General features: G+C 37.0%; 1 protein-coding gene across 22 annotated transcripts in view; it reads left to right on the plus strand.

Annotated features, from left to right (window-relative positions):
• Window positions 1-11,602: 11,602 nt before the first annotated feature.
• Window positions 11,603-15,095, plus strand: part of arhgap44a (Rho GTPase activating protein 44a) — a 40,785-nt gene continuing 37,292 nt past the window's right edge. For 11 of the 22 annotated variants that reach the window (XM_058413703.1, XM_058413710.1, XM_058413718.1 and 8 more), the window contains exon 1: window positions 11,605-11,912. In XM_058413703.1, the coding sequence (XP_058269686.1) occupies window positions 11,860-11,912 (53 nt within the window). In that variant the 5' untranslated portion in view covers window positions 11,605-11,859. Of the gene's footprint in view, window positions 11,913-15,095 lie in introns of all 22 variants that reach the window. The other 11 variants (XM_058413694.1, XM_058413623.1, XM_058413641.1 and 8 more) reach the window with 2 other exon arrangements.

Raw genomic sequence — 15,095 nt, forward strand, 5'->3', positions numbered from 1 at the left:
GTGTACAGCGCCTGGCATCATAAGCACTCACTTAAAGGGGGAGGAGTTATCGCACTCAGACTGACCAATCAGAGCCAAGAACCGAACACAGACTGTCCTTATTATAATGTTCCAATTAGCCTTAAATCTAAAAAAAAAAAAAAGAAAGAAAGATGAAACTTCTAATGAGAGTTTAAATACAAATTAAACTTATTAATAAAAAAAGTCATCTTTATTATATTTAATTACGAAATATTTAAGAAATATTTTGAAGTTCCATTTAACTTCATGCTTATTTTCAAAATTTTTACAATTTTATTTATTTATTTATTTATTTTTACAATTTATGTATTTACTTACTTACTTACTTAATTGCTTGTATATTTGTTGTGTGTGTGTGTGTGTTTGTGTGTGTGTGTTCATGGCAAGGGACTCTGGAAGCACCTGTGATGTTCAGTAGGATTACCACAGAGCTGATTACTACAGAGCTGCTATGTCAGAGTTTTAGCAAAACTGCTCTGACACTGCCTGCTAATCCCCTTATTTGTGTGTGTGTGTGTGTGTGTGCGCGTGTTGCTCCAAGTGAATCTTTACAGTGTCATGAGGAGGGAGATACTTTATTAATGTTCAACAATTTCCTTAAAAACCCCTGTTGCTGAATATAGGTTTGTTATTAAGAAAAAGTTTTGAGCAACTATTGCTTAAATTCCACATATTCCACTTATAATACTGAGAGCCCTCTCTGGATTCTGTCATGACTTCATTCCTCCATCCTATGTGCTAATTACGTGGGATGTTTGTTTAGAAGTGTGACCATGTGAAAAATATCACAAGTGATAGAGTGAGTGAAAGACTGATTGATACAGTGGAGTGAAAATATATTCCTTGTGAAAATATATTCCTTGTGACTTTAATCATCAGTGGCTGGTTCCTGACGAGTGGCCCATTTGGTTTTGAGTGACACATCAAAGTGGCATAGAGATGGGGCAGGGGGTGACACTGAAGTAGAAATCAAAGACACCTGAGGGGAAAAGTCCAGACTACTGAGCATTTCGGCAGCCGGAAGACCATACACATAGGATAGTGTTGTGCGTTATGCTTTGCGATGCATAGAGACAAACCCTCACACACACACACACACTGATGCACGGCTTCAAATAGAGAAGCAGTCTGTTTATTTTCACAGGGAAGTTTTGGGTGACACATCAAAGAGCATTATGGTCCTGAACATCTTGCTTAATGAGATGTTACTGTACCTCATTAACGTGTAATATTAGCCTCTTATCATCAGAGAATTCCTTCCACAGTGCTCTCCAGCATTCATATGGATCTTCTTAGAATTCAGCTTTAAAAGGACCGGGGGGGCGCGACTACATACAGTATATGGCATCCTGTAATTCAATTCAAAGTATCAATTTAAAATTGATTCATGATTCTTAGTCCCTTTTTTTGTAGTCATATACCAAGTAGAGCTTGGTGCTTTATTCGTGGCAGCTTCAAAACCAGTTCAAAATATTTAAGATTTAGTGTGATAAATAAAATGCTGATTTTTTAGGGACTGGTAAGTTTGGCCCTGGAAAATTACACAGTATAAATGCAAATTATGCAATGACAATGAGCTATATTTGCTTATATAGCTAATTCATATAATGCATTTAACTTGGAATTTCCTCAGCCCCAAGTTCAGCAAGTGACATCACTTCACTACTCTTAATGAGTCGTATTTATTTTAGATCAAAACATGTTAGTTGGTTAAATCTAGAACACTTTTGGGAAAGAAAAGACATCATACTGTATATTTATGCTCACTAATGTTATTTGACTAGCTTGTTGTTAACAAAACACAGGCTATCCGTGATTCGTTCTTGTTTTTCTCTCTTTGTGTTTGCGTAATTAGTTTAAGTTTTCCCAGTTCTGTGTTACGTTGAATGCAGCATAGGTTTGCTAGCAAAAGAAAATTATGTTAGTGGATAATCTGCATCATACCGTTTATTTAAGAAACATTTTATTTACAATTTTTATATGATATAAAAAAAGTCAACAGGTATGGGGACTTCATTGGCAGGTTAATATCATTATAGTTACAGCTGTGTGTATATATTCAGCCTGCATTTCTATTCACAATATACAAATATGTGATAAAAAAGTCAAGCTTATGATGTTACACAAAGACATTGACAAACATTCAAACATTCAAAAACAAAAGGTCTTTACCCAAACAATGGGACTTATAATGATGCAAAAAAGAAAGTTACTCTATTCAGAGCTTCATGCTCTTCGATTTTAGGAGTATTATTTTTTATTGTCCCGCAATTTCTCTATTGCCAACAAGCTGAATGTATGTATATCTTACATGCTTGAGATTTTGGCTGTGCTTGATACCCCCCTTCACTCACAACAACTGCAGTGAAACAATCCAGATGTAATCCATCTCGTGACGCTCACAGTGCCGTTTTTGCAAAATTGGCTAAAAACGTCTGCAGTGTCTCCAAAGTCCATGTTTTTATACCCTTTTAGGGTCGTGTATAAACATTTTTTTTATTATCAGGCACGCACATGTCTGAACAGTTTGGTCTTTGTTGTTTAATGTCTTATTTTTACCCAACATGGGAAGAGCAACTGAGTATATATAAGTGATCTATCAATTTACTGTAGAAGAATGCTCTATGAATATCCATATACATTAAATATTTAGGTGGTGTTACAGTATTGAAAATAAGTCTGAAATATGGCAATAATCATTTCTGTTTTATGTCATTAAAATACTCCTTGTGTAGTAGGAGGATTCAACTCTGACAGAATCAGGAATAAATGACTTTATAAAATAACCAGATTCAGAGCATGAATCAAAATCTGAAAGGCACAAAAAAAGGAGGAAAAGGATTTGTGGAAAAGACATGGTTCAATGTTAAGGGCATAATTATTACAAATATTTTCTGCCTGTCACTTATCATATAAGCTCAATGCTTAACCTGAGCAGCAGAAAGGAAAGCAGTGAAGGAACCACAGGGAACAATGAACTTTCAGTTCAGCCTTGGCTATGACTCACCAACTACTTTCGCTGTAGCACAATAATATTATTTCAAAATAATCAACATTTCAACTTAATCAAAATTTGGCATCAGATGAGAATTAGCTTAGCACTCACATTGTAACTCTGACTCTAACAATTATGTTTGATTGCATTAATTACCCGAATTCTTCCATGAAACTCAGGTGGAATTATGTTTGATTAATTGGAGCCTCATTTGATGGATTGCTCTGGATTCGTGTGGCTATTTCATAAATAAGTCCAGTGGGTTTTTCCTAAGTGCATGCACATTCAGACATAAACGTACTTTCAATTTTTCTTCAACTTCTCTCAAAGTAGAATTGCTTTTCCTAGGTTAGCATTCTGTAGTCATGTTCAGCATAACTTCTCCTGCCATGTTGCAAAGCACCTTGAACTGAGTTGTTGAAGACAAAAGCTGTTGTGCCCTTTTATGTGGATATTGCTTTAGGATAGAACCCCCATTGGCCAACCCCGATAAAGAAGAGCAGAATATACTGTAAACACATCAGAAAAGATATTCTTAACTGCCTCTTGATAATTCATAGGTCTATACTGCTTAAAAGGATTGCATATGTAATATATCGAGGTGGAGTGAAATACAATGTCTGTCTAAATCCTAAAAAAAAAAAAAATCTGACTGGTGTTCATCATCAAATGAATCGTCCGTCCCCTCAGGTCAAGGTAAAGGCAAAGCATGATGAGAAGCTTCCTCAAATTACAGAGCACCGTCAACCTTAAATGGAGTTCATCCAGAGGCTGAGGAAAATAAGGTCATCCATTAAAGCACCCAGTCCATACTCCAACCTACATTCCTAATGACAAACGTCAAGAGGAATAAAAGTTGATTATTACTTGTGTTAGTGCCCCTGAGCACGACAGCCATTAAATGCCACTTAGGGGTGATACTTTTGATACTACATGATCTATAGTTTAAGATATGCAACCACTGCAAAGAGCCAGCAACTTATAATTAACAAACAGAACGGAAAATCCAGTGTGTATCAAGGCTAAATAATAAATCTATTGCCATGCTGAATGTACTACAATCTCTGTTCTGCATGGCATACTAAAGGGAACACAATTCAACATAGTGTATGAGTGTATATCTTGTACTTGTCTACTGCTATGGAAATCTGAGCCATCTGAAGCCAGCTTTTAAAATAACACTTCTTTAGGACTCTTCCAAATACTGTTTCTTACACTCTATTCCTGCAACTGGGCTATACATCTTAGGATTGAATTTCTGACAGAATATGCCACTGCAGATGCTCGGTAGTAAATCTCAATACCAACAATGGCCTGGAATTACACTGTTGTGTAGTCACCTCTTGAATTCAAGCCTGATTTGCAATGTTTTTCCTCTTAACTTTGCAGATGAGGCATCATAGCTTCTTCAAGGACTCTGGCCTTGAGCTCCAGTTCTACTGAAGCTCTTCCACCCCTATATAAAACTCATGAATAGAAAAACAGAGTATCTGGATGAAATATGCTGTACATCAAAGTCCCATTTGAAAAGAGAAAGAAAGAAAAGAAAAGTCTATTTTAATTGCAAAGCATGCCCATGTCTGGTACAAGGAACATAATGTTCTTTCTTCAATTTGAACAAACTGAATCTAGCCTATCGTGCTTTTGAAAGATCCTGCTAAAAATCCAGTAAGAACTTTTAAGGCTCTTTTAAGTCCTTGTGCATCGGTGTGTATTCTACATTGCTTTTGTTAAGCCAAACTCACAGTTCAGTTGAATTCAGCTATCAAAATGAAAACTCTTATTTACCCAAAGAACAATAAAACACAATTCACCACATCATGTGTCTGACTATACATTTGATCCTATAATGTTTCATGTGGTTTAGTGAATAGCTTTAGTCTAATACAGCTATACAACATGCCTAATCCCTGCCTTTTCACTCTCCTATATGTCAATATCACATATTTATGGACATTTATTTCAAACACTCTCCATGAACAGCTGCCGTATGTCACAGTTTTACTTGCACATCTGCATGCGAGCCTCTCACCCTAACACTCTTGTCAAACAAGATACACAGGTACACATGAGAGTGGCACAAGCAGATACACCTGGTGAGCTCATTATCCCCTGTGTGTATGTGATGTGCTGTACCTGTGACAAGTCAAGTACTGCTATTACCAAGAGATGCACAGAAGCAGGGCTTGGTGCTCACATTATTTGTTCTTGGAGCCGAATTAACATATGCGTTTTAGAAAAACAACTAACTCTAGAAGCCTAATGGGTTCTTTGCTTTTTTGCCCCAAGTAAAACCATTAAAAGGTCTTTGCAGGACTCATTACTGGGAGGTTTCCAAATTGAACTCCTTTAGACATGATTTTTCCCTTGAGAAGTTATCTGTAGGATGACTGAAGCCAAATTACGACTCAGGTACACATTCTTTGTACATAAGCAAATTCTCCTTGCCTAGAGTGGAATAAAAATTTTCCAATTAAATAATATTATTGAAGCTCAAATGCTAGCTAGAAGAACAGCTCTAAGCAAACAACTTCATAATAACATTGACCCCTTAAGTGTTTGTGAAATTGATGTCTAATTATCTCTGTGCTTCACTGATTTCACGGATCTCATCTACTGCTTCTCTTTTGAATGGACAGAGTATGATAAATTAATTGCTTCTGTAGAGAAATGTGAAAATGTTTCGTGTGTTTGTATTCAGAATACAATGTAATAATGCGACATACTGGAACTTAGTTTGTTAAACTGATAATGTACTGTACTTACTTTGTTTTATTTTGTTTACTGCCTGGTGTTTCTTGCTCTAAAAGTAGAGAATGTGTGTTTGGGGTCATGTAAACAGCTGTAACAATCTGGTGCCGCTCCTCTCAGGACTATTATCAGGTCAGTCTCCCAGACCTACGTTTAGTGCTTTAAGGTGTCAAGCCATCATTTAACGCCATTACTGCCACATAGAAACAACCCTCACAGTTTAGGGTTGTAATATATCATTCCCTCAGATGGCTTGTTTTCATTAGGCCAGGCTCGGGGATTATTGTGGCTCCACTGCTGCTGGGATATAACAAGTAGTTTGGTGTCTTAACCCGCTTCTAAAAGCCATTGAATCTGTAGAGACATGTGCCAGGGTGAGGCTTGACTGTGTATAGACAAGCTGGAAGGAGTGCCCTTGACCCATTTTAAGCACTATGACAGTATTTTCATTATACAACTGGTTATGACATACTGAATTAAACGTCAGAACCAGCATTTGAACCCTAATCGGGAGTATTTATATTGTATTGTGTAATAAGACTGGCTAAAAAGGGAATGCAGATTTTCCAGTAAGAAATGATTCAAACACTGTTAGTCTGCCAGTAATGACACACAAATTCTGGCAACATTACCCATGAAAGAGCTTAGATTCAATAAGCCTAAAGATTTATTCTTGGAATATTCCAGCATTTCTCAGTAGGTTCTACCTGATGTTGTGAGTCATTACCATTTTTTAAATGTCACATACCCTCATCATCCACTGTACACCTGCTCATTTATGCAGTTATCATATAGCCAATCATGTCGCAGCAGCATAACATATAAAATTACATATACAGATCAAGATAAGAGTTTGAGTTTATATTCATATCAAACAAGGAGTGACTCTCATGTGGTGTTGAACATAGCATAGATGTTGGTGCCAGATGCTTGGGCTGGTTCGAGTGTTTCAGATACTTCTGTTTTACTGGGAATTTCACACACAAACAGTCCCTAGAGTTTACACAGAGTGGTGCGAAAAACAAAAAACATCCTGTGAATAAAGAGTCTCTATAAAACACTTTGTTGATGAGAGAGATCAGAGAAGAATGATCAGACTGCTCTGAGCTGACAGGAAGTGTACAGTGACTTAAATACATGCATGGTGAGCAAAAACAGCATAACAGCATGCTGCAAACAACAAAATAATCTGAAAGAATCAAAATAAGCCCATAGAGGCAGCATCAGGGATCAGCATCAGCATCTTCATTCTGATGTTTGATGTGAACATTAGCTCTTGACTTGTATCTACATGATTGTATTGTTCTGCTGCTACATTACTGGATAATTAGATATCTGCATGCATTAGCAGGTGTACAGATGTTCATAATAAAGTAGAGAGTGAGTGTACATTTTGAAAACCAGAGGCTGACACACAAAAGGCTGACTCAAAAACTGACATTAAAATAGCCTTAAGCATTAAAAGCCTAAAGAGTTAAGCCCGGGATATTCCAGCGTTTCTCAATATGTGTACTGATCTCTGTCTACTGCATTTGTAATGTGTGGCTGTGACCAGGATTTTCCCTGTATGTACAAAAAAAGTGGGAAATATATTCACACAAAACAAATAGTGTAAGGGGCAGAGGGCAGTTTTTAAAGCGTGACAAGGTGTGCTGTTATTTAAAACAATCAGGTAATAATCAGATATAATAAAAAAACAATAATAATTGTCCATTGCTCTTCACACAAATTAGCATAAAAGCATTTTTAAAATACTAATTTATTAAATAAATTAAAAGAAAGCTAGATAGTTATGGCATGGCTGTACCAAAAACCATATCAATATGTTTTGACCAACTGAGCGGAGCACTCAACAGTGCTGCAGTGTAAGGGACATAAAATAAAGAAAATAAACAAAATTACAACCATTACAAAAGTCTAACAATAAAGGTCTTATGAAAATGAAGACATCCTCTTTATGTTTTAATAAAGCTGCTCTTGTATGGTAATATGCAGCTTTCCAGCACTGGAGCAATAACATTAATAGGATAATTTATACTTTCCCGAAGGTTTTGTGCTAACCAAGTTCATTTCTTTCACATTCAAATTCAATTTGTCACATGCACAATTCTACAGAGCATGCAGTGAAACACTTTTACGACTGGCCGTGTACACAAAATATTAAAAAATATTGAAAATAGAATTAAAAAGTGAAATAAAATAAGATACTGTAAAACAGAGTAATAAGGAAATATGTTGTACAATAAAGTTTTGTACAATAAAAATCTGCTGTACAATAGTGTGAGGTTAAATAAATAGACAAAACATGGTAAATTATAGCATGTGAATACAATATGACTAATATGTTGATGAAATGAATATGAATATTGTATTGTTATAAAGCGCAAAGTGTGTTCAAAGGGTCTGCAGTTTATATTGCACACTATAGTGCAAAGTGAGCTGTGCAAAATTCCAAAAGAAAAAAGTATTTTTCCTATTTACATAAGAAGTATCATCTCTGGAAGGATTAACTTTTCCAGATCTCTATACTGAAGAATATATGAAAGTTTATAATATTTAAATTAGAATATTTGAATGACAAAAAAAGCCACATCATACAACTTACAGCGGTCAGATAAAAGAAGCACCAAATTAAAAAGCCGTGAAAATCCATTGTAAGGAAGTCAAAGGGTCACTGCCAAAGCCCAGCTCAGGTATCAGTAGCAGCAGAGGTCATGGTTAGAGAGAAGCAGCTTCATTAGCTGTACAGAAGGGCTTCTTGATCCCAGCTGGACAGGCACAAGAGAAACCAAATGAAGCTTGTTGTTCGTCATTCAGCAAATGTGCAAATGAAGATGTGGAACATTAATATAATTCAACTGAAACAGCAGGAAAACCATCAGTTATTTATTCTAATGCCATTTGTTCTTGTCAATTGCTCCATATGGACCTGCATCACAGGGGTTAATGAATAATAAAGCTTTACTTGCACTGCTGATTAGGGAAGCTATTCACATTTGGAGAAGAGCACAATATGCTCGGTTGCCCTTTGACTTCTTTGCCTCTTGCATTCTTTCCTCTTCTTGCAAGCAGGATGGAATGATGGAAAGTCTTTCCCCAGGAAGTTCAGCAGCAGGAGTCTATTTCGAAGAGCACAGATGTTGAGCTTCCTTACCCTATTGATTTACCGGAGTCTGGAGAGGTTCAGAAGCTGCAGGTTACAGAGCAAGACATGAAACTGTAAGGCACACAGACACTAAAGAGCCATATCGCTGCTAGGTCAGGCTTAGTGTTTGAGTCTGAGCTAATGAAAAATAATGTCGTGGTCAGGTCAGAGGGGCAAGATCAAGGCTCTGAGAATCTCCTCTCCATTTCCAGCACCTCAGATTAATGAGGTTTGAATGGTCTGAGCAGCGAGGAGCCATTTTTCAGTATCACTTACTCAAGACGGCCAGTGAGCCCTAAGGCCATGGTGTTCTGTCCACCTGTTGTCTCATTACATCCTAATAGACTACATAACAACTAGCCAGGGGGCATTACTGCTTTTAACAGGGGTCATCTTACCAAGTTTCAGTCATTTGTTGAATGGTTTTATAACTTTATGGCTGTAGGCATTGAATTTTAACACATTTTAAAATGTCATGTGTGGATGCTTTAGCATACTTGTGGTGTACTAAAATATCCCTGTGGGTATATTTTGTTAAATGATAATTTATTCTCTTAGTAATGTTAAGGTTTGTATTTTGCGTTTATGCAAATGTGTGTGTGTGTGTGTTTGTGTGTGTGTGTGTGTGTGTTTTTTTGAATGGGTGTAGTCATGTTCAGCACTCTGCTCCACTGTGTGACTAACAAACAGCATTGTTAGCTCCTGTAACAGATTGAGAATTACTCAAAATGTTCTCCAGTTCCCTAAGCTTCCCATCATGAAGAATGTCAGCACTTTGCTTTGACACCTCCAGCTGATTCTTGACACTGTAATATTTCTAGCCAGCAAACTGATTTGCATGGTGTGTAATACATGCATGATGTGTATCCAGTGGTTTCTATAATACTCGTTACTTAGACACAAATATATTTTAAAAAAAAAAAAAACATGGTTTGGGGGTTTGTATAAATAAATCAAAACTATATAATTATGTTATAAAGTGAGCATTGCATTGGAATAAATCTGATCTAGCTGAGCTTCTACCAGGAAATCACTGTAAATGTTCTAAGTTGGTTGCTACCAACTTTTGATAGCTAGCAGATAAAAAAGAGGACAATGAAGCTCATTTTAATCTATTTCATTAAAGCAGAAGATATATGAATATTGCAGCAAGACCATGTTATTTTGATCAACATAACTTTTTAAAATAACTGAAGGGCAGAAGTAGCATCCTATATATTTATATCTTTAGTATTACAAAGTGTTTTAATCATTTGAAAAATCATGTTTATGAGGACTTTAAATGTTTCATTCAATCACCGACGGAGGATGTATAAAATTTTTGTAATTTTATTTTATTATAACATTGTGCTGCCCAATTACATGCATTGCAAAAAAAAAAAAAACAATTAGCCAAATAAACTATGAACATAGAAAGTTAAAATAGAAGAGGCACATTAATTGAATCTTCATTGTCTGTACTTTTAGGTTTATAACCCATTTTGTTCCTTTAATTGAAAGCATAGAAGGAATAAGACTGATGACATCACATTAGTGACAAGAGTTTATAAATTAAAAACTGGACTTAGATCATTTTCCTCTGCGTTAAAGTGAGCGCACTGCGTAATTAAGGAAATATTGCCACCTGGTGGACAATCGACGTTAAGGCAACATGTCAGAAGTGCAAAGATTAAATTAAATTCAACAATTTAAAGAATAAATTTAAATTAAAACTTTTGCACGCAGCTTTAATGAATTATAGTTAAATTAATTCTTGTTTATGAATTGTCTATATTCATGATTGATATCTAAAATGTCTGTTTATCTATCTATCTATCTATCTATCTATCTATCTATCTATCTATCTATCTATCTGTCTATCTGTCTGTCTGTCTATCTATCTATCTATCTATCTATCTATCTATCTATCTATCTATCTATCTATCTATCTATCTATCTGTCTGTCTGTCTATCTATCTATCTATCTATCTATCTATCTATCTATCTATCTATCTATCTATCTAACCTATCTATCTAACCTGTCTATCTATCTATCTATCTATCTATCTATCTATCTATCTATCTATCTATCTATCTATCTATCTATCTATCTATCTATCTAACCTGTCTATCTATCTATCTATCTATCTATCTATCTATCTATCTATCTATCTATCTATCTATCTATCTATCTATCTAACCTGTCTATCTATCTATCTATCTATCTATCTATCTATCTATCTATCTATCTATCTATCTATCTATCTATCTATCTATCTATCTATCTATCTATCTATCCACCTACCTGTCTGTCTGTCTGTCTTATTATTTATCTGTATAGATACACTGTTTGTAATATTGTTGTGGGGGTTTTTTTTGTATGAATAATAAATCTGACCACAAGGTGGCAGTGTCGTCGTAGCTGATAAAGTAGCGGTTCTGCTTGTGGCTTCAGCTCCTGGAATTTTGTAGCCTACATTAAACATCAGTGCTCATGTTTCGTCTTGATGAGCTTGCCCTTGATTCCCCACACTGATGCCCTTACTGTGACATATATCCCACAAGCCCACCTGCATAAAGATAAAGATGGTTAAAGATGAGATAAGCTGTCTCGTTGCAAGTTATGCAGACTGCATGCAGGAAACATATTACTACATAGTAGGAAAAACTACCTTTCCCATAGTGCACCGGGGCGTAGCGGCTGCCTGACGTTTTACGCTGCCGCTTTGCCCATCGTGGAGAATTGCCCAGCATCTCCTGACGGGGAGCAGCCTAACGCAGAGGAAAATGCACTGAAATAGACCATTTGTATTTTCTCTCCATTGGCAATGAAAGAGAAGGTCTGGGACAATGTAGCTGTCGCTGTGAGCCGTGCCGGAATACGGGCCATTATTCTGAGAGAAATGCGGAATCTTTTTAGCTGGAGCTGTTAACCCCACAGAAAAAAATATCTATACATATATAGAAAATGAAGAAACAATTCAACCGAATGCGACAGCTCGCCAACCAGACTGTTGGCAGGTAAGAATGCTTTTCTTACAGCTGATCCATTTTTTTTGGTCTTCATATAAACGAAAAATGATTGCATGCAACTTTGAACAGGAACCGGTCTTTTTTGCCTGAGCGGATCTAATTCACATTCAAACCGGTATTAGTGATTACGCAATGCTGGAGCTGGAGCTGGAGCTGGAGCACGCGTCTCTGTGGGACCGCTTTAAAAATAATAATAATAATAACAATAATAATAATACGGCATGGTGTATTTTTTCGTGTTTGTGTTTTCCTGGGTGTTTCGGATAATGCAGATGCGCAGTGACCTCAAAGATCTTCCAAAAACAAAAAAAATCAGATACAAAAGCACAAAAAAATTTCTCGAAAGTGTAAAGCAATAGCTACACACATCCAAGTGTAATGCTCCTTTATGCTTCAGTTATTTTGAGCCATGGATAGAGCGCCACAGAGCTGTAATGCGCTCGGCGTCAGCTGTCCTCCATCTGATGCAGACGGACGCAGTGGATGCGACGTGAGGCATGGTTGCCAGATAGTTGTGGCTGTTTCCAGTGTAATCACTACTTAAATGCCCAAGCAGATGACTACGAACTAAGATGGAGTGTGACCAGGTAGCTTGACATCTACTATCCCGCATTAAGTTTGTGTTTTCCAGCGTGATTATTAATAGTGCTTATGCGAAGGGGTTATGGTCAATCTGGCAACACGGGCTAGAGGCGAGAAAATGGAAGAGACGCAACGTTTCCATCACATCACGCAGTCAGTGTTGGGGGGGGTGGGGAGGAGGGGTCGGGTACAGAACGTCCATCAGCATAGTGTCTCAGGCATTTTTAGGTCATATTTTACTGAATACTCAATATTAATCTGTTTAAAGATGGAAAAGAAAAGTAAGGAAGGAATCTCAGTCTTGATGGAGATGCTCAAGACTGCAGCATCCTTTTCAATTCTCCATCAATTTTGTGATTTCTTCCTATGGAGAATCATTCTAAATTGTTCTTATGGATGCCAAACCATGCATCAGTGCTGTCTTGCTTGATCCTTCCGTGTTTGGTTTGTGTTTCACACCTCCCCCGCCTGAGCTGTTGTGGAAAGGAAGAAGTGTTCTATTCAGGATGGGGTGCGTGGGACCAGGTGTGCTCTGCGCCAGCCTCTGGCATGCTGGGGGATTATACCACACAGCATTGTGGGTCATGATCTGAACATCCTGCTGTGCATGAGCTAGGTAGTCAAATTACAGAACTTTTTTTTTTTTTCTTGTATCTTGATTAGTATTCTCCCCGTTTCTGTCGCTGGGTCCAGGGAGCGATGGCGTTGGCCCGCTGGGGCACTCTGTTCACAGCAGCACAGTAATGAGCAACAACATGTTCTTTAAACAGCAAACTGACCAGGCTCGTTAATAAAAAGGTCAAGTCTGGGAGAGCTGAGATTAGTGTGGGAATTAGAGCTGACGCTACCCATTTACTGCATATCACTGACACAGAGACATCTCTTCATAAGAACTATTTATATAACTGACACCCTGGTTCTGTCCTTGCCCTTTGTAAATATGACCTTGAGAGTCTTTCAGAGCTGTAGCAAATATTATCTATTATACATACATGTATATATTATACATATACATATACATACAGTCCACTCCAGATTATCAGCACCCTAGGTTTTGGTTAATCAGGAAATAAATTTACTCCAGTTATAGCTAGGGATGGGTTATATGACAATATTATATTGATATCATGATAAATTATGTCACATCCATTTCAGGGGACATTTTTAATAAATAAAAAATGATTTTGTTTAATAAAAAATGGATATATTTGTAGCAATTATAAAGTGAGCAAAACTATATATGTATACTGTGTATTTCAGCCTTTGAGAATTGTGATTTTTTTTGTCACATCACACACCCCTATTTATAGGTTGGATTTCTCTCCGAGCTTATTAACCACAAAGACATTTTTCCTTTTTTTCTTTTTACCCATCTTTACAAAGGGTGACAATAATTCTGGAGCTGACATTATGCCATTCAGACCCTCACTGGCATTTTATCCATTAGCACCTCAGCCTTGTATTATGCTCATTAGGTTGCATACAGAGGAGGAAGAAACCTGATGTAATGGTGGGTGAAACATTACTGTGTTTGTAATGAGTGATGCTGTATTCTGGTCATTTTCTTCTGATCGTTAGCCCTGTGTAGGTTCATGAGCCTCCAGCTCTTCTGATTGGATGAAGCACATCCAGACCCACAGTGGCAGATTCAGTCGCTGCATAATATCACACGTATTCTGAGTATAATTACACAAGAGGTGCAAACTGTTATTGTGCTAGAAATTATTTATGGGATTTCTCAGATTACCCAAATAGGATGTGGGTGTGCTGCTAAATGTTTAAGCAATATAACACAAGCAAGAGTGCAGTTATATTGAATATGAGGCCTTGTGCTTGCATCTCAATCACATCCATGCCGATATTCAGTATAACGGTGTAACGAATTGTAGCGATATTGCTTTTATACAACAGCTAGCTATAGAACATAACTGACTTTTCAGATACAGTATAAATAATTTGCTTATTTTTACTCTGAGAAGAGATATCGATCCACAACTCACTGATAGCTGGCTAGCTCACAATGATTTGTACATTCCCTTTATAGATGCTTCTGGTGAAACTGGCTTCCCTTCTTACTTTTATATCTGATGAGCTTTAATATTTCAAGGCAGAAGTTGAAAAATGTTTGCCAAGGTCTCTGATGATGTCGCTAACTCTACTGTAGTACTGTTTCAGTGGGACTGTTGCTAGAATGGGAATTTTTTTTTTACGTGGCGAACGCAGATGGAGTGATACAAAGAGTTAAACGTCTCAGTGCAGTTATACTAAATATAAACACTTTTGGAACACCGCTCCTCCAATCAAATTAGTGGACCAGAACTGACTTTTGTATAATTGTAATTCTGCATTTAGTGTTTCCCATCACACATGTCCCTGCTCATTTGAAATATACTGAGGTTCACTCCTACTGGGAAGAAAATTGCTATTTCCTGCAGAGGATATGTGTGAGTATGTCAGAGGGAAGGTTTGTGACTTAGCTTTGGCTCACAGTGACCTCACTGGTTGTGTATTTGGAGGCCACACTCTCATTCATGTGTTGTTGCTGGTGTTTTTGTGATTCCTGGGGAGGAACTGCGGTGTACTCATTCC

The sequence above is a fragment of the Hemibagrus wyckioides genome, linkage group LG02, assembly GCF_019097595.1.
Source record: "Hemibagrus wyckioides isolate EC202008001 linkage group LG02, SWU_Hwy_1.0, whole genome shotgun sequence".
Classification (NCBI taxonomy): Eukaryota; Metazoa; Chordata; class Actinopteri; order Siluriformes; family Bagridae; genus Hemibagrus; species Hemibagrus wyckioides.